Here is a 20,603-nt window from a genome sequence, read left to right on the forward strand (position 1 = left end):
ACCAGAAAGAGCCAAAGCAGACTCTCCAATACCACCTTATGTAATGCTACCTAGGGCTACAGGTGAGCCCTCACACACCTGCCTCCCTCTGTCGGGACATATACACTGGTCACTTCTAGATTCAGCAGCTTATTGCATCTGAAGCACAACTAAATGAAACAAGACTAGGGGGAATCCCAAGAATTTTCCCCAAGCATTTTAAAGACCCTAGGAAACAAGAGTCCTCTTATCCTTGGATAGTTTGGTCGGTGTTGATTACTTAAGCAAACAAAGGGACATATATGTATATGTATGTATATGTGTATCTATATAGAGAGAGGAGTTCCTGTCGTGGCTCAGTGGTTAATGAACCCGACTAACATCCATGAGGATTCAGGTTTGATCCCTGACCTCGCTCAGTGGGTTAAGGATCCGGTGTTGCTGCAAGCTCTGGTGTAGGCTGGCAACTGTAGCTCTGATAAGACCCCTAGCCTGGGAATCTCCATATGCCGTGGGTGCGGCCCTAAAAAGACAAAAAAATAAAATAAAATAAATATATATAGAGAGAGAGGGAGAGAGGCTTCTCTAGGCAGAGATTTGTCATCAGGCATAGGAATTAAGATAATAAACTTAGCAAGAGTAGTGGCTTCTGAAACTGAAAATCCACAAAAGTAGCCTTTACAGCAGATAATGCAGACAACACAGTCCAAGAGTAGGTACTGCTCTGTCTGTTTCTGAGAAGAACCATAATTTACCCTCCTTCCACTTAAGAGACGCACTGGAAGACTCTCTCCCAAGTTGCTGTAGTCTCATCAGCTCTCAGGCATAGGAGTGTGGCACCTTTTGTCCTCCCCTAAAGCACAGCCTTCTAGAGAAACCCTAGATTTGGGGATCACTTCACATACTATCCTCAGAATATGCTGGGTAGCACTGGGAACTAGATCTAGTCACTTATGATGGAGCCTGATAATGTGAGAAAAAAGAATGTATGTATATGTATGTGTGACTGGGTCACCTTGCTGTCCAGGAGATGATTGACAGAACACTGTAAAGCAACTATAATGGAAAAAATAAAAGTCATTTCAAAAGAAAAAAAATAACGTCCTCTGAATAGACAAGCTATTTTTCCCCCAGTCATGGATCTGGCTGCCTGAGACCTTCAGGGGTTGGCCCTCCGCTTTGTTGAGTTTCAGGGCCTTCTTCCTTACTGCCTAGCTCTCGTCTTGATAGAGGTAATCAAGTAGGACGTTTCCTCCCAATGCATTGCTGCACAAAAAGTGTCCCTTAGGGAGTTCCCGTGGTGGCTCAGTGGTTAACGAATCCGACTAGGAACCATGAGGTTGCGGGTTCGATCCCTGGCCTCGCTCAGTGGGTTAAGGATCCAGCATTGCCGTGAGCTGTGGTGTAGGTTGCAGACCGGCTCGGATCCCGAGTTGCTGTGGCTCTGGTGTAGGCCGGTGGCTGCAGCTCTGATTCAACCCCTAGCCTGGGAACCTCCATATGCCGCAGGAGCAGCCCAAGAAATGGCAAAAAGACAAAAAAAAAAAAAGAATAGTATCCCTTAGACCAGCTTCCAGACTGAGGACCCTTTGAGTATTAACCTGAATGTAAATCGGCTGTGTCACGGAGCCTGTTGGTTAGTTCAGCTAACCTTTTTTTTTTTTTCATACCAAGACTTTTCTCAAGCAGGAAATAATGACTCTATTTACATTCTGGTGCAGTTCCTTATTTTGTTGTGGTCCAGCCCTTTGACTAGAACTCCCCTAGATGTCTGTAATAGACCATTTGAGGCACGCGTCTCTTCAGAAATGAAATGTCATACCCTATCTTCGGTGTCTTTTCTGACCTGATTTCTTTGAACAAAAATGGCCCTAAGTCCATTGGGTCAAAGTAAATCTCATCTTCATCTCTGCCTCTCCTTCTTCCTTCACAGAAATCCAGCAGCTACTCCCTATGTGTTTCTATCTGGGGGATAGAATATGACGGAAGATTATATGAGAATCTAGTCACTTAGGATGGAACACGATGGAGGATAGTGTTAGAAAAAGAAAGCCAAACCTCGTAGACCAAGATTTCTCAGATTCTGATGGGCAAAGGGTCATGTATCATGGCTTAGATTTGGCCAACTCTCCTGGCCTAAATGAAAGCTTCTCTGTCATTTCTCTCATAGACATGTGGTGCTTACTTGCTAATTCATGTTCCATCAAGCATCTTAACCAGAAGATGTATGTCTAGTTGGCTTTCATTTAGGCCAGGAGAGTTGGCCAAATCTAAGCCATGATACATGACCCTTTTCCCGTCAGAATCTGGGGAATCTCGGTATATGAGGTTTGGCTTTCTTAATCCTTCCTTCTTCCTTCCCCATCCTCCTCCAGCAGGAAGCTTACCAAATAGTCATGAGTAGGTCATCATTTCTAAGCACCACTATTAGAGAGCTTGTGGAACAGTAGATTGCAAAAGCTGTTTGCTGCCTTCGTGACCCCCCTTTTTCCACTGACTTTCCACTGATTCTGATATAAGGAGACTGAATTTTCCTTCGCTCTAAAGTGATGGCCCACTTAGAGGTAAAGGCAGCCACAGCAGGAGTGTTTGGACATGTTCCCAATGTCCAGAATCTGTAAGGCAACCATGTAGCCTTCTACACCCAGACCCTTGCTGGACAGTGACAATTTGGTCCACAATCCTACAGCAGCTGTTGTCAGCTTGAGCTCATGTCCTACTTCCCAGGAGTCCAGCTGCGGAGTCACTTAGTATACCAGCTGCTAGCAATTATTCTATTTTATCTAGAGACAGCAAGTTTATTTATTGGTAGCTTTGTTTAGTAATAATTCACTAAACGCTTCTTATATGCTATGTTCTGTTCTAAACACTCCATTTCATTTAATTCTTATAAGGTAACTATTATCTCTGTTTTGCAGATGACAAACCCTTTCACAGTCCTAGAGAGAAAAACATGTCTAAAGTCACCCAATTAGTGATAGAACGGGGTCTGTCTGACACCAGAAGCTCTGGTTCTCCCAGTGCCCCATCTCATTTCTCCAAGGATGCTTCATCTCTGGCATCTGTTTTATTTCCTGCTTCTCTTTACAAGCTCTAGGCTAGGCCAGCAACCCACTTTGTTTTACAGTCCTCCAGTGAAATGAGGAACTAGAGGTGATTTTAAAAGCTCAGTGTTTACCTGAAAAGTACATGCCATCTTTGTTTAAGTGACAGACCGTAAACGTACACAGGATTAAAGTGTATGTAACAATTTTTAGTTCACCCTAAGAAAGCATTTACTATACTAGCCATTGAAGACAATGCATAGTCAGAGAATGAAACTTAACTTGTAAGTAACTTGAGCTCACTTTGGTGGAAAAAGACCGGTAGGATGTATAGTAAATAAAAATACTTTATAAAATTCTTTTTTTTTTTTTTTTTGTTACTGAAAATGGCACTCAGGACTTTGACCTTTACGAAGAAGTATGTGTTTATATTTAAGGGTCAAGATCGCTATAAGGCTATCTGTTATTTACAAAACACTTTTGAAAAATAAATTCACTTGATTGCTTTTTATTCACACAGAATTATTCCCTAATGGATGTTCGGCCTTCAAGAAAATTACTCCCAATATAGATGAAGAGGGAGCGATGAAAGAAGATGCTGGAATGATGGATGTCCATTATAGTGAAGTAAGTCTCCAGGGCCTGCATTGCCAGTTACACGAATTTAACTTCTTAATATTTATTTACATTAAAAAACTATTACAGCTACCTCAATTTGAAAGATTACCAAGGGTTGATGAACTGTGAGCATTATAACTGCCCAGGGAAAAGAAGTCCCTATTTGGAATGTGGAGCCCTATCTCTGGAACGGTTCTAATTGTCTGGTCTTAGAAATGTACCATTTATCATCCTCAATTCACCATCCCAGTAACCCGGTCACAGTCAGCATACTTTGAAAAAAAATCTCCATCCAAATACAGTTCATGTAACAGCTAAGCAGAAGATGCATACAAGTATTTACAAAGGGAAAATTTCTGCTCTAAAATTCATATGGAGAGCAAACGGCTGCACCTGTTAATTGCTCAACAAATATTTGTTGAGCACTGACTTAGGAGCGAGGCTTTGGACTTAGTGATATAGGAGCTATAAAATAATTAGATCCCTGGCTAATCCCTGGCTTCCAGTGTCTACCCAAAGAGGTAAAACTCCTACATGAAATGGAGAAAAGTAAAATGGTGCCTTTTGACAGTATGTTCCAGGCAGAGTCACAGGTAAGAGGTACCTTTGAAGTTCCCATTGTGGCGCAGCAGAAACGAATCCGACTAGGAGCCATGAGGTCATGGGTTTGATCCCGGGCCTTGCCCAGTGGGTTAAAGAGCCGGCATTCCTGTGAGCTGTGGTATAGGTCGCAGACGCAGCTCGGATCCAGCGTTGCTGTGACTGTGGCGTAGGCTGGCAGCTGCAGCTCCTATTCGACCCCTACCCTGGGAACCTCCACATGCTTCTAGTGCAGCCCTCAAAAGCAAAACAAAACAACACAAAGGGTAAGAGATACCTTTGATATACGTTTGATACCTTAACAAAAGCTAAGAGATAGGAAAGGTTAAGGCATTATTTGGAGGTACAGAGGATGGATCTTTTTGGCTAAGCCATTGGGTTCACCTCAAGAAGAGTAGTAGTGGATATCAGATCTTGAGAAACTTTGAAGGTTTTATGGACCAGAAAGTTGAATTGTTGTCAGAGGTTTTTGAACAGAATAATGACAAGATGAAAGCAAGGAAGAGGAAAGGTTAGTTTGTGGTGCTACGGGAAATGTATCAGAGGTAGATGGATAGGGGCTGAAGGCAGAGGCTAGAGGGCCGGCTGCCCCAAGAATCCAGGCGTAAGGCAGTCAGGCCTCCCCGCAGGTAGTGACAGATGCAGGAAACACTATGAAGAAAAGAGGAAGACTTTCTGGCTGTGGGAGGAGAAGAGTCAAAAGTAGTGCCGAGAGTCAGGCTTGAATGTTACAGAAAAATGACAGATGGATGCTTTTACAGGGAAGATGATGCATTCCGTTTTTGCTGTGCATTGAATTTGAAGTGCAAGGTTATCGAAATGAAAAAAACATCAGGCCATTAGAAATTCAGAACTGTGTCTAGGGAGACAGATCAAGGTTGGAGAGCAACATCTAGAAGTCATAGCTGTGTGAGAACCAAAGCAGAGTGAGAATGGGCGATAATATACCACGGAAAGATCAGAGAGCCAAGGACGGAATCACACCGATGCTCACAATTAAGGAATGTGAAGACCGAAAGAAAAAAGAAAGAAGCAACAGAAAGCAGAGATTTAAAGGATTTGAATCTGTAGAAATACAGTTTTTAAGGTTGTATTAAGAAACCTAAGAAGCAGCCAGGTTTAAGTGACACCCTTTATGCATTATTTTTTTAAATTAATTAATTTATGGTTTTTTTTTTTTTTTTTGGCTTTTTAGGGCTGCACTTGGGGCATGTGGAGGTTCCCAGGCTAGGGGTCGAATCAGAGCCATAGCCGCCGGCCTACACCACAGCCACAGCTACGAGGGATCCGAGCCACGTCTGCTCCCTACACCACAGCTCACGACAACACCAGATCCTTAACCCACTGAGCGAGGCCAGGGATCGAACCCACAATCTCATGGTTCCCAGTCGGATTCATTTCCGCTTCGCCGCTATGGGAATGCCCTTTTTTTTTTTTTTTTAAATATAAGCAGTCTCAAGCTAGCTGTAGTTCATTTAACTAAAATAATATATGTCTAGAAGCTTTAGCTACTATTTCTATGTGGCTCTCTCACCTCATCAGTAAAATAAACGCAATAATATTATACTGGGCAGGTGAAGACTCTGTAATTAATTAATCATAACGGAGAATCAAGATACCTGAATTTTCAGGTTTGACTCCTGGCCTGACACAGCGGGTGAAAGGATCCAGCACTGCTGCACTTGTGGCTCGGATTCAATCCCTGGCCCAGGAACTTCCTTCCATGTCATGGGGTGGGGGGGGACATAAAATCAGCAACAAGAAAAGGTGCTTGAATTTTAGTCACAAGTTCATGGCTTGACTTTGAAGCCTTGGGTAAATTAATTCGCTTTTTGGGTCCTAGTTAGACGAAGATGATTTTCATCTAAGACCACCAGTTTGTGTGAGCGGACGGCAGAGAGCTCATGGGAGGGAAATGGTTCAGCACAACTGAAGTTACATCCTTTCTTCCAAACAGCAGCTCCAGCTTAGTCATAGGAATGGCCTTGAGCCTGACCCTTCTTTATACTCTCAAGAAGCGTGGTGATATTTCTTATTAGTCAAGAACTATAATCAGTGGTCTATGTAAACACATTTGTTGGAAGGCTTTTTTTGTGTGTGTTCTACAGTAATAATTTATACATATTTTAATTTAATGTGTACAGTTAGAATCATGTTCTCCGTAATGCCGTTTTATGTTTCAGTTTATGTAAGAGGGCTTTGTCCTCAGGCCCTAGCCAATGGAAAACGAACTGTCATTGATTTACTAGTTTTATTGAAATGAAAAATACGAATTGTTGTTCATTTAGTGCCTTAAACAGGTGAGTTAAACCAATAATAATTGAATTTGCTTTTAAAACTGCATTTCTGGGAGTTGTCTTGTGGCACAGCTGGTTAAGAATCCAACATTGTCCTTGCAGCAGCTCAGGTTGTCGCTGTGGCACAGGTTCAGTCCCTGGCCTGGGAACTTCCACATGCCACGGGTGCAGCCCGGGAGGGAAAAACTGCATTTCTGACTTATGTAATAATTTTTAAAGATGTAAGTAACATACATACAATGCAAGTAATAAAATGCACACATCTTAAGTGAACCACTTGATGGATTTTGACAATTGTGTACACCCATGCCACTAACCACCAGAAACAAGAAATAGAACGTGTCCATTCCCCCAGAAAGTTCCATTTTTTGTGCCCATTTCAGGAGTCAGTCTCCTCATCCCCACTATCTGATTTCTGTCACCATAGTTTTGCCATTATTTTGGTGTCCTAAAAATGGAATCATTCAGTATGTACCCTTTGGTATCTGGGTTCTTTCGCTTAACCTAATGGTTTTGAAACACATCCACCTTATTGAGTATATCCAAAGTTCTTTCTCATTGCTACATATTCTATTATATTGGTATATGATTTTTAAATCTGTTCTCCTGTTGATGGATTTTGAATTGTTTCCAGTTTGAGGTTGTCATAAATAAGGCTGCCTTTAACGTTCTTATCCGTGACCTTTTGTGGACATGTTTTCCTTTTTCTTGGATAAATACCTAGGAGTGAAACTGCTGGGTCCTAGGGAAGTTAGGATGTTTACCTTTATAAGAAATTCCCAGAGTTTTTCAAAGTGGATGGAACATTGTATATTCCCACCAGCAATGGATGAGAGTTTCAGGTGCTCCACGTCATTACCAACATCTGATATTGCTAAACATTTTATGGTTTTATCATTCTATTAGACATGAATTGGTATCTCACTGTTTTTTCCTTTGTAGTTCCTTAATGACTAATGGTATTGAGCTCTTTTTTTATGTGCTTCTTTGTCTTTGGTATATCTTCCTTTGTGAAATGTTTATTCGAGTCTTTTGCCCATTTTTAAAAATTGCATTGTTCATTTTTTTGTTGTTGGCAATTTATGGGAATTCTTTCTGTATTCTGGATATAAGTCCTTTGTCAGCTGTGGTTTTATTTACCAGTCTTTGATTTGTATATTTGTTTTCTTGATTGAGTCTTTTATTGAGCAGAAAGCTTGGGTTTTGATGAAGTCCAGTTTACCATTTTTTAATGTTTTTTTGCATGCACGCACGTGTGTGTGTGTGTGTGTGTGTGTGTGTGTGTGTGTGTGTGTGTGTGTGTGTGTTTGGTCTGATAAATTTTTGCTGACCTCCAGACTGTGAAGACATTGCTTTAAATTTTCTCCTATAAACTGTGAGTTTTATGTTGAGGTCTATATCTAAAATTCATTTTTGAGCATGAAATGAAAAAGAGGTCAAGGTTCATTTTTTTTTCTAGACAGATATTTTGTATGGTCCACACCATTTGGGGAAAAATAAAAACTTTACTTTTACCCCCCACTGAATTACTTTGGCACCTTAGTCAAATTTCGGTTCTTTTTATGTTTATGGGCTATTTCTGGACTCTGTTTCATGCCACTGATCTATTTGTCCATCTTGATACCAATATCACACTGTCTTGATTATTATAAATTTACAAGTCTTAGAATCAGGTAGTGTTAGCCCCCCAACTTTATCCTTCAAAGTCATTTTCTCTATTCTATATCCCTTAAATTTCCGTGTATAATTTCCAGTCATCTTTTCTGTTGCCTCAAAATAGCCTGCCGGAAGCTTCGTGGAGATTTTGTTATATTTCTGTATCACTTCATGGAGTATGGAGAGCTTAACAATATTGAGTCTTTCGATCAATGAACACTTCTTTAGGTAGTCTTTAATTTCTCCCAGCAATATTTTGTGATTTTTCAGAGTAGAAGTCTTTTGCTGGATTTATTATTAGACAGTGGGATGTTTTGATGCTACTGGAACTAGTATGGCTTGATTTTTTTTATCTTGTTTTTCAATATGTCGTTGCTAGTGTATAGAAATACAGTGATTTTGTACATGGATCTTATAATCTACCACCTTGCTAAATCTGCTTATTAGTTGTAGTAGTTTATATATTCCTTAGTGTTTTCTACATAGTCATGCTATTTGCACAGAAAGACAGTTTTACTCTATGCCAATCTCTATGCCTCCGCCATCCCCACCGTATTACCCTGACCGGGACCTTCAGCACAGTGTTGAATGGAAGTGGTAAGAGCAGACATTCATGACTTGTTCCCTGATTTAGAAGCATATTCAACCTGTAGGTTTTTAATAGATGCTCTTTATCAGATGGATAAAGGTCTTTTCTATTTTTTTTTTAGGGCCGCACCTGTGGCTTATGGAAGTTCCCAGGCTAGGGGTCTCATCAGAGATGTAGCCACCGGCCTACGCCAGAGCCACAGCCACACCAGATCCGACCCGAGCCTGCAACCTACACCACAGCTCACAGCAACTCGGATTCTTAACCCACAGAGTGAGGCCAGGTGGGATGGAACCCGCATCCTCGTGGATACTAGTGGGGTTTGTAACCCGCTGAGCGACAATGAGAACTCCCCTGAGGATTCTTTTTTAATGTCATGAAGAGGTGTTGAGTTTTTTCAAATGCTTTTTCTGCATCTATTGCTGGAGATTACATTTTCCTCTTCTATTCTGTTTACATGGTCTATTCGGTTTGCCTTGATTTTTTGGTAAATTATAAACCTTATATTCCTGGGACAAACCTTACTAGTTTATAACAGATTTTTAATTCCTCCAAAGTTCTTCCTTCCCACTGTTGCTGAAAATTTTAATTCTGGCTGTTAAATGTTAATATACAGATTGTTTATTCAAGTAGCAACATTTAACGGACATCTACTATATAGTCTCATACAAAATATTGTCCCTATTTTGAAGAGTCAGAGCCTGTTTGGAAAGTTAGCTACATAGACAATGGGAAGTATAGTGATAAATACCCACCCTCTGAATTATCAGAGTAGGAAGAAAAGATGTCTGGTGTCTTGCTACTCTGTGCGGATCAGGACACGGATCCTGGAAGAGGTGATGCTTTATCTTCTTAAAGGGGTCAACTAAATGAAAGGGATTAAAGGGCAAAAGGGAACAGGCACACAGTGAGGTCAACACCATGGTGCTTCAGGGAAACTACTAGCAGTTCTTTGCTGTTGGCGTATAAAGTACAAGGCTGAGCATGATGGATAATGATATTATAAAATTTTATCAGCCAGATCACTGCAAGTCTTATGTGTCAAACGAGAGACCTTGTCCTTAGTTCTGTGACATGATGGGGAGCCATCATGAGATTTTGAGACGAGAAGGAGGATGTGGTCTGGTTTACATTTTAATCAGAGCCCTTTTTTTAAATTTATTTTTTATTCTTATTTCCCCCAACACACTCCCCCCCCCGCACTGTACAGCATGGGGACCCAGTTACACGAACATGTATACATAATTTTTTCTCCCATTGTCGTGCTGGGTTGTTAAGTATCTACACATAGTTCTCAGTGCTACACAGCAGGATCTCATTGCTCATCCATTCCAAGTGCAAGAGTTTGCATCTGTAAACCCAAGCTCCCCCTCCCTCCCTCTCCCTCCCCTTCCCCCCACTCCCCCGGGCAACCACACATCTGTTCTCCAAGTCCATGGTTTTCTTTTCTGTGGAAAGGCCTCCAGCAGATTTGTGGAGGATAGATTTGAAAGTACTAAGGCTGGAGACAGAAAGATCACTTAGAAAAAAAAAAAAAAGGAGGTCTTGAACCTTAGCAGTGAGAGTAGAAATGAAAAGGAAGGGTCAGATTTGAGAAGTATTTAGAAAGTGAAACTGAAAGAACTTGGGGATGAACTGATTAGGCAATGAGTCAAGAAAGAAGAGTGTCTTAGTGTGCTAGGGTTGCCATAACAATGTACACAAAGTGGGTGGTTGAAAAAGCAGAATTTTATTGTCTCCCAGTTCTAGAGTCCAGAAGTCTGAAATCAAGTGTCATTAAGGCCATGCGCCTCGGAAACTCTGGACAGAAACCTTCTTTGCCTCTTCCCAGCTTCTGCTGGGAGCTTTTGATCTTCGATGTTCCCTGGCTTGTGGCTACAGTACTGCAGTCTCTGCCTCTGTCATTGCATGGCTTCTCCCTGTGTGTCTCTGTCCTATTGGATTAAAGGCTCACCCTACTCCAAGTAGGACTTCACCTTCACTAATCATATCTGCGGGGACCCTATTTTCAAATAAGGTCACATTTGAGGGAGTTAGACCGTCCCATGAAAGAGACACAATTCAACCCATAAAGAAGGGTAAATTCAAAACCGCTCTTAGTTTTCTAGCTAGGAGTTTATAGGGTGTGACCACTGGCTAGATAGGAAACACAAATGAAAGAGCTACTTCAGGAAGAAGATAAATTCAAAGTTGTCTGAAGGACATACTGGAAGAGTTGTTTTCGCAGTCAGTTCTCTGGGTCTGAAGTTCATCTCCTTAAGATAGAAACAAACTGTTAAGACCAATGGATCGCATGAGTAATTGGCTTCATCTTTTTACTGTTGACAACATGGGATTATGGTTCACAAATAAATTTGTTTTATAGCAGCTGTTGTCACTATGGCAGGGTTGGAGATCTCTGTCTTGAGGTATCATACTATCATTCTCACTAATTTTAGAACCAACAGTCAAGAAGGGAGCATTCTTTTTGTTTTGGTTTTTGTTTTGTTTTTGACGAAGGAAGCATTCTTGACTAAAATCGCATCATTTTAATAAACACGTATGTCACTAATGCAACAGCTTGAAAGTTGTCAAATTGTCCTAAGACTCTCTTAATTGTGTGTAAATGTAATTTTTTTTTGTATTTCATCCTTTTCTAGGGCCGCACCCAAGGCATATGGAGGTTCCCAGGCCACGATGGGAACTCCTAAATGTAATTTCAATACAGAGGAAAAATAAGCTTAGTGGAATTTACCCTGTTAGACATCCAAACATCCTCAGTTTAGAACAATGTATCCCCTTTTAAAAATACTGCTTCTCAGAGTCGGCGCAGCGGAAATGAATCCAACTAGAAACCATGAGATTGCGAGTTCAACCCCTGGCCTCGCTCGGTGGGTTAAGGATCCAGCATTGCTGTGAGCTGTGGTGTAGGTCACAAATGCGGCTCGGATCCCGCATTGCTGTGGCTGTGGTATAGGCCGGCAGCTGCAGCTCCAATTAGACCCCTAGCCTGGGAACCTCCATATGCCGAGGGTGCAGCCCTAAAAAGCCAAAAAAGAAAAAAAAATTTTCTTCTCAATGTGTTACCATTTACAAGTACGGTTAATATCTTCATTCTATGATAAAATAAATACATGTCATTTACTATTGTCGATATTAATTTCATACTTTTTTTAATGACTGCACCTACAGCATAGGAAAGTTCCTGGGCCAGGGATTGAATCTGAGCTGCAGCTGTAACCTATCTATGCCACAGCTACGGCAACGCCAGGTCCTTTTTAAAAAAAAAAAAAAAACCAGTGTTTCTCTGTTTTCTTTAACATCTAAGATCCAAGGTTAAAATATGATTTCAAGAATGGAGGAATTACGTTAATTTCGAGGTTAGGAGAAACCGCCAAGGGGACACTCGGATATGAACACCGGATCCTTTAACCTACTGCCCTGGGCTGGGGATCAAACCTGCCTTCACAGCGACCCAGGCCACTGCAGTCGACTCTTAACCCCATTGTGCCGCAGCAGGAACTCCTAATTCTGTGCTTTTAAGAATAGTTTCAATTTCAAATATTTCAAGTATTTGATTTAGAAAATATAGTCACACAACTCTACTCCTTTTGTGCATTTCATTAAATTTAGTACATTCTGTTCTGTATTAAGTGGAAATAGTTCAAAATATATTTGCCCAGAGCTCTAAAACTGTCTCTAATTCTTGATTGCATTTTCTCTCAATACAGGAAGTTTTACTGGAGTTGCTAGAACAATGTGTGGATGGCTTATGGAAAGCAGAGCGTTATGAAGTAATTTCTGAAATTTCCAAGTTGATCATTCCAATTTATGAGAAACGTCGAGAGTTCGAGGTAGATAATTTAAACATTTGCATCACCGGCCTATATATTTTATTTTGATCTTAAGTTACAGTCCTTAAAAAATGCTGTGAAGGTCTAAAATTAGAATCCTATGGTATGTTCTTATAATTTCCCAATGAAATTAAAGATGAAACATCTCAAATATAAATTGGGAGTTCCCATCATGGCTCAGTGGTTAACGAATCCGATGAGGAACCATGAGATTGTGGGTTCGATCCCTGGCCTCACTCAGGGGGTTAAGGATCTGGCGTTGCCATGGGCTGTGGTGTAGGTCGCAGACGCCGCTCAGATCTGGCATTGCTGTGGCTGTGGTTGTGGTGGAGGCCAGTGGCTACAGCTCTGATTAGATCCCTAGCCTGGGAACCTCCACATGCCACAGGTGCAGCCCTCAGAAAGACAAAAATAAAAAATAAAAAAGTAAAATATGAATTGACATTTACATTATACCAGTAATAATGGTATAATTATTCTCAAAACATTCTTGGAGTTCCCATCATGGCGCAGTGGTTAACGAATCCGACTAGGAACCATGAGGCTGCGGGTTCGGTCCCTGCCCTTGCTCAGTGGGTTAAGGATCCGGCGTTGCCGTGAGCTGTGGTGTAGGTTGCAGACGCGGCTGGGATCCCGCGTTGCTGTGGCTCTGGCGTAGGCCGGTAGCTACAGCTCCAATTCGACCCCTAGCCTGGGAACCTCCATATGCCACAGGAGCAGCCCAAGAAATAGCAAAAAGACAAAAAAAAAAAAAAAAAGAATCCGGCATTGCTGCAGCTGTGGCATAGGTGGCAAGTGAGGTTCAGATTTGCTCCCTGGCCTGGGAACTTCCATATACCATGGGTGCAACCAAAAAAAAAAAAAAAAACATTCTTATCTCGCAATCTCCCCTCCTGCACTCCTGGCAGAAAACCGTCAAAGTTGTCTTCACTAAAACCTTCACTTAAAAAAAAGCTATTGGCTTCCTTGTTGCCCGGGAAGAGGCATAAGCATGATTCTATTCTTTGCAATTTGACAGGGGGACTAAAGGTGCTGGCAGATGACAGTGGGGGCAATAATAGGACAGTAGTAATAGTCCTATTATGAGTTTTTCAATTTAGCCTGCCAGACTAATAGTTTTAGTCTGATGAAGGGCAGTTAATAAAGAATAGCAGGATAATAAACAGCTGTTGCCACCAGTACTGAACAGGAATTTTTTATATTCAAGTCTCAAAGTTCACAGCATAATTTCCTACCCTGCTATGCTGGGAAGGGGTGATTTAGGGTTCAAGCCATTTTTTTTTTTGAAAAAACAAGATAATTTATCCTTAAATATAACAAGGAGTCTTTCATTGTTCACGCTTTCATTCCAAGAGTGAAAACATACGTTTAATGTCATCTGTGTAGTGTTCGCATCTCTGCCGCAAACTGGCTCTGATCAAGCTTTTTCTTCCTAGCTTCTAGGTTTTTCTCTCTTTGCCATACTTTCTGTGTCTATGAGGCATGTCTGAAAAACCATAGTGGAGTTCAAATAATTATATTAAAAAGCAAGAGGTAAATAATTAAATCTAGGTCGGATAGATGACAAAGAATAGCCTATGAGACAAGACAAGAATTGGCATGGCCCCTTCTATCAAAGTATTACATCCTAAGAACCTTTGTAAAGGTTTTAAAACACCCACTTTCTTACTCTTAGGTTGAAGATCAGGCTATTAGAAAACATTTTGCTTCTCAAGTGTCTGATCGGGAAAAAAGAAAAATCTTCCCTACACATTAAAGAAAACCATATGTTCCGTAGGGGAACTATTCCCATTTCCTTGAAGGGATACACAGGTCTGTATAGATCCCTAGCATTCTGCATGAGCTGAAGTAGTTTTTCAGTGTATCTTTATGAGAAGGGCTGAAAAGTATCAGAGATAGCATCCATAAAGGTAAGGAAAATAGCCCTCAAACTGAGCTCAACTGAAGAAAATAACATGGAAAGAATTTTAGAGAAAGAACTTCTGCTTCTGTGATCCCATTTTTTTAATTGAAGTGAAATTCGCATACTATCAGTCAACCTTTTTCAAGTGTACAGTTCAGTGGAATTTAGTGCCTTTTTTTTGGTCTTTTTTTTTAGGACCACACCCACAGCATATGGAAGTTCCCAGGCTAGGGGTCGAATCAGAGCTGTAGCCTCTGGCCTACACCACAGCCACAGCAACTCGGGATCTGAGCCGCGTCTGTGACCACAGCTCACGGCAATGCCAGATCCTTAACCCACTGAACAAGGCCAGGGATCAAACCTGTGTCCTCATGGATACCAGTCAGATTCATTTCTGCTGAGCCACAAAAGGGACTCCTAGTGCCTTCTCAATATTATGCTTTCACCACCTCTCTCTAGTTTCAAGACATTTTTTTTTCTTTTTGGTCATGCCTGTAGCATGCGAAAGTTCCCAGGCCAGGGATCAAACCCACACCAGAGCAGTGACCCGAGCCGCTGCAGTGACACTATGGGATCCTTAACCCACTGTGCTATTAGGGAACTCCAGTTTCAAAACATTTTTGTCACCTCAGAAAAGCACTCCATATCCTTTAAGTGATCACTTTCCACCCCATCCACCCTCCCCTGGTCACCACTACTCTGCTTTCTGTCTCTGTGGACTTGCCTGTTCTGGATGTGTCATAAAAAAGGATTAATAAAAGATGGGACCTTTTTGTGTCTGGCTTCTTTCACTTAGCCTAATATTTAGAGGTTCATCCAAGTTGTATCATGCATTAGTACTTCATTCCTTTTTATGGCCGAATGATGTTCCATGGCATGAATATGCCACACTTTGTTTATCCATTTGGGTTGTGTCCACATTGGGGCTATTATGAAGAGCGCTGTCGTAAACATTTATGTGTAAGTTTCTGTTTGGGCATGTTTTCATTTATCTTAGGTATATACCTAAGAGGGGAATGGCTGGATCATCTGGTAATTCTGTGTATAACTTTTGAGTAACCACCAAACTGTTTCCCTTTTACCCTCCAACCAGCAGTGTACACATTCCACGTGGTGACCAACACTTGCTGTTTTTGCTTTCTTATTATAGCCATCCTAGTGGATGTGAAGAGGTGTCACAGTGTGGTTTTGATGTGTGTTTCCTTAATGACCAGTGATTTTGAACATCTTTCATGGGCTTGTTGGCCATATATATATTCTTTGGAGAAATGTCTATTCAGGTTCCTTGCTCACTGTTAAATTGGGTTGTCTTTTTGTTGTCGAATTGTGAGCCTTCTTTATATGTTCTGGATAGAAAAACCGACCAGATCTGTGATTTATAAATATTTGCTCCCGTTCCATAGGTTGTCTTTTTGTACTCTTGATAATGTTCCTTGCACAGTGTATGCTCCCTTTTTCTGGGTGTGCAGAAGAGTATATTCTTTGAAAATGTCCGTGAACTTGTTATCAAAGCAGTTATTGTTATTTTTGTATCTGCATTTTACTTTCTTCTCCAAAAGTGTTTGCACAGATTGCTTATTCTTATCTCTCCACCTAAGGGCGCAAACAAAGCATTTTGCTTCTCTTTCCGTTAAAATAATTCAGGCAGAAAATGATAGTCGATAACACAATATTTGAAAGCTATACACTGCCATTGAGCTAGGAAGGAAATGAAGCATGAGCCTTAGAAATACAGTGTTATTTGACTCCTTGACGTTCTAGCCTATGACCTTCAGTTATTAAGGAGTTTTGTCCTGTTGTGGCCATGGGCCATGCGAGTGTGAATGATCCCACCAAAACCATTCTGAAAAGGAAATAGTGTTGCCTTTTTTCCCCTGTGCATTTATCTTAGACATTTAGTAAGCAAAAGATGGAGCTAATTTGTTTATTCTCATTTTTTTTCCCAGAAACTTACTCAAGTTTATAGAACTCTTCATGGAGCCTACACAAAAATTTTGGAGGTTATGCACACCAAAAAAAGACTTTTAGGCACTTTCTTCAGAGTTGCCTTTTATGGCCAAGTAAGTATACTCTGGTTCATAAAGGTGTTTTTTCTTTTTGAACGTTCACCTTTGAATTATTAGATTACTGTAATAGCAGTTATTGGGTCTAGGATTCTGTCTAGATAGAGCACCTGTCGCAACAGCAGGAGACCTCTTTGGTTAAGTATAAAGTTCACTTTGGTTTCCATATCTAAATCCACTAGGTCAGAGGACAACATAAAACATTTGAATTTTTCCTTTGGTTTCATTTTCTGTTAAGCTTCTTAAATAGATACTTACTATCGAGTACTGGAAGCTTCCAAATAAAAATCAAGTATACGGGGAATGAAACAAGTAGAATGTGAGAATCTTGAGGCCAATAATAGATTCATATGACTGTGAGTTTGAAAATTCTCATTTGTTTCAGAAAAAATATATGCATGTGGCTTTGGGTAGTGTTATTTAAAATCGATTTCAAATACATTATTGCTAGTTATTTAGTAGAGTTTCTCTAAATGCTGTAATTTGCTCCTACTATTTATAAATCGTGTATTTATCTTTATAATAGTCTTTTTTTGAAGAAGAGGATGGAAAGGAGTACATCTATAAAGAGCCAAAGCTCACCGGCCTCTCGGAGATTTCCATGAGACTTATTAAACTTTATGGTGAAAAATTTGGCACAGAGAATGTCAAAATAATTCAGGATTCAGACAAGGTAACATATGCCCTGCACTTTGAGATCATTATTTGTTAGTTTCAAGTGTGGTACTTTCCTTCTGACTTTTTCCCTTTTTTAGCTGGTGATGGAGAGGCGTGGGAAATAGAGCCTTTCCAGATTGTGAAAGAAAGGACAGGGATTTGGAGTCGGATAGAAGGATGCAGATCTCCATTCTCTGCCCCGGCTAGCTGTGTGACCATGGGGAAGTTACTTAAGCTGTCTGTGCTTCATTGTTCTCAGTAATGTGACGTTAGTAATAGAGCCTTCCTCATGGGATTGTCCTGTGGATTCAATGAGTTAATATCTGGAAAGTGATTAGAGGTCTGGTAAATAAAAAGCATTCGCTAATAATAATAGAAGCTCGCATGCTCAATAAAGATGAGCTATTATTGCACATGCTGTTGGGCATCGTGATTGTCAGTTTCGTACTTGATGATTCATATCATCTTAGGACACACATTTTATTCTAAGGTATCCTTAGTTCATTAGTTACATTCGCAGTGATGTGGGTGTAGGAGAGATGCCTTGCTCCAAAGATTATCCATCCACTAGGCCCTTCCAAGGCAAGGATGAGAAAGGGTCCAGGAAGAGAGGCTCTTTCTTAGAAATGCATAGTTTCCTACAGACAGAATTTCAGGCAAGAACTGTAGGGATGCCTGACTGTCCTTCGTCACCATGGGTGTGTCCAGAAGAGCCGATTTTTAAGGTCGGAAGCATCTACACAGTGCAGGATCTGTAGGCCTTGCACTATTTACTCAGTGACTGTGATATGCATGGTGCTGTGCAAAGCACTTAACAGCTCACAGGGGCCGCATTGCCAGAGTGAAAAGCCCACGGCAATGGTGAAGACACGTCCTTTTCTACCATGAAAGTGATCTCGTCCCTTCGTAGGCTTACTTATATCTCATGGAGGTGGTTTTATCTTGAACACATGCCTTAGACATTTAAAAAGCAATGTGCTGGCGTTCCCGTCGTGGTGCAGCGGAAACGAATCCGACGAGGAACCATGAGGTTGTGGGTTCAATCCCTGGCCTCACTCAGTGGGTTAAGGATCCAGCATTGCCGTGAGCCGTGGTGTAGGTCACAGAGGCGGCTTGGATCCCACGTTGCTGTGGCTGTGGTAGGCGGACAGCTATAGCTCCAATTCGACCCCTAGCCTGGGAACCTCCATGTGCTGCGGGTTCAGCTCTAAAAAGCAAATAAATAAATAAATAATAAATAAATAAAAATAGATGTGCCGGCAGGCTCAAATTTCATTAATATTCAACAAAACCTCTCTACTTTGTAGCAGTTTCACTATTTTGTGTTGTTTTATTGAATTAAGACAACAGAGAATTGTGTCTCCTTGTGGCCAAAAAGTTTTAGGCTCACTGTCACAATGCTAACACTATAAATGGAAAGTTAGTGGAAGGCTGGCCTTGCAGAACAACATACAGGTTCTTACTTTATTCTGCCTCTGAAAACTCGGCCAAGGAGCCCTAATGACAAACTACCACCAGGCAGCTGGACTCCTGACAGTGTTTGTGTGCACAATATTTTAGTCATTCATCACAGGCAGCAGATGTAATAAGCAGTTGCTACTTTTAAAATCCTTGTTTCTTTCTTAATGTGTGAAATTAAAAATTAAACCCCTCTTTTACTTGCCAAAGAACAAGATCTGCTTAAGGGCATAAACAATTTGAAGAACCATTGGGCAGTATTCTCCTGTATTTTAAATGTATGTTTCCTCAGACCCCATAATTTCACATTTAAGATTTTATCTTGTAGACAAAGATGTATGTTTAAAGGTGCTTATGGGAGTTTCTTAGTAGTGCAGTGGTCTGGCAACTGAGATCAAGCCACAGCATGCTGTGGCAAAAAAAAAAAAAAATGGATTTTAGTACTGCAAATAGTATTACTTGGAGTTCCCGTCGTGGTGCAGTGGTTAACAAATCCAACTAGGAACCATGAGGACGTGGGTTTGATCCCTGGCCTTGCTCAGTGGGTTAAGGATCTGGCGTTGCCATGAGCTGTGGTGTAGGTCGCAGATGCGGCTCGGATCCCAAGTTGCTGTGGCTTTGGCGTAGGCTGGAGACTACAGCTCCTATTGGACCCCTAGCCTGGGAACCTCCATATGCCATGGGAGAGGCCCAAGAAAAGGCAAAAAGACAAAAAAAAAAAAAAAAAAAAGCAAGAAAGAAATAGTATTACGCATATAATGGACTTAGTAACCTAAGCATTAAAAAATTTCTAACTGTTGATATGAACCTAATAAAACATATTAGTGGGAGTTCCCATCATGGCTCAGTGGTAATGACCCTGACTAGTATCCGCAAGGATGCGGATTCAATCCCTGGTCTCGCTCAGTGGGTTAAGGATCCGGCGTTGCCATGAGCTGTGGTGTAGGTCACAGACAAGGGTGACAAGATCTGATGTTACTGTGGCTCTGGCGTAGGCCAGCAGCTGTAGCTCTGATTCAACCCCTAGCCTGGGAACCTCCACATGCCGCAGGTGCAGCCCTAAAAAAAAGACATTGAGAGAAAAAAAATGGTGAGGTACAAGACATTATGGATGGGATGATTACATTTGCATACAAACTGATATTCATATTTCCGGAATGAAACATATGAAAATGTTAGCCATGGTTAGCCCTGAGGAGAGAAAACTAGAGTCTTATGTGGGAAAAAAAAGTTATTTCTTCCTTTTCATATATACCCTCGTGTACTGTTTGAATGTTTTACCATACGCATAGTTTACTTTTATAAAATTAAAATCAGGCTTGACCTCTTTTCTGTTTCCTGTCTATGTTTTGTCTGAGCCAGATAATCATCCTCAACTGTCTCCTGAGGTTTCTCTGGAGAAATCGAGCTTTTTAATGGGAGAGAACAGAAAGGATTTCTAGATATAGGCTTTTTGCTTTTTATAGAATAACAAGCAGAATGGGGTTGGAGACGTTTTAAAATATGCTTTGAAACTTTCTATCCCTTGTCTGTCCTTCTATATATGTGGAGGGAAAAAAAGGATGCAGGGGCTTTTTCTTGGGAGGTTTTTATTGGGTTTTTTGGTTTGTTTCTTTGTTTGTTTGTTTGTTTGTTTCCTATGCTAAGCACAAAAAAGGCCTGGCTCTCAGATTGCAAGGATATTGACAAAGTTACCAACGTGTAAGGCAAAGTCAAATCTAGTCAGGAGAACACTGTAGGACAGTCCTGGGAACCATCTGGAGTTAATGGAGAGACTGCTGGAGGGGAGGGTATTAGGGCCTACAGACTGATACTCCAAGAAAGACTTCTGAGATTTGCTTCCAGCAGCATAGCTTCTTTTAACATGGAATTTAGACTCTTTACTAAGTAGTCCGCAGCTACTGTA

The 20,603-nt window shown here is 41.0% G+C and overlaps 1 protein-coding gene across 1 annotated transcript in view; it reads left to right on the forward strand.

Moving 5' to 3' along the window:
• DOCK11 (dedicator of cytokinesis 11) overlaps positions 1-20,603 on the forward strand; it is a 199,041-nt gene that overhangs the window by 166,153 nt on the left and 12,285 nt on the right. The window contains 4 exon segments of the mRNA XM_021080484.1: positions 3,544-3,650; positions 12,494-12,616; positions 16,466-16,579; positions 17,109-17,255. Coding sequence (XP_020936143.1) covers positions 3,544-3,650; positions 12,494-12,616; positions 16,466-16,579; positions 17,109-17,255 — 491 coding nt within the window.

The sequence above is a fragment of the Sus scrofa genome, chromosome X (assembly GCF_000003025.6).
Source record: "Sus scrofa isolate TJ Tabasco breed Duroc chromosome X, Sscrofa11.1, whole genome shotgun sequence".
NCBI classification, from domain to species: domain Eukaryota; kingdom Metazoa; phylum Chordata; class Mammalia; order Artiodactyla; family Suidae; genus Sus; species Sus scrofa.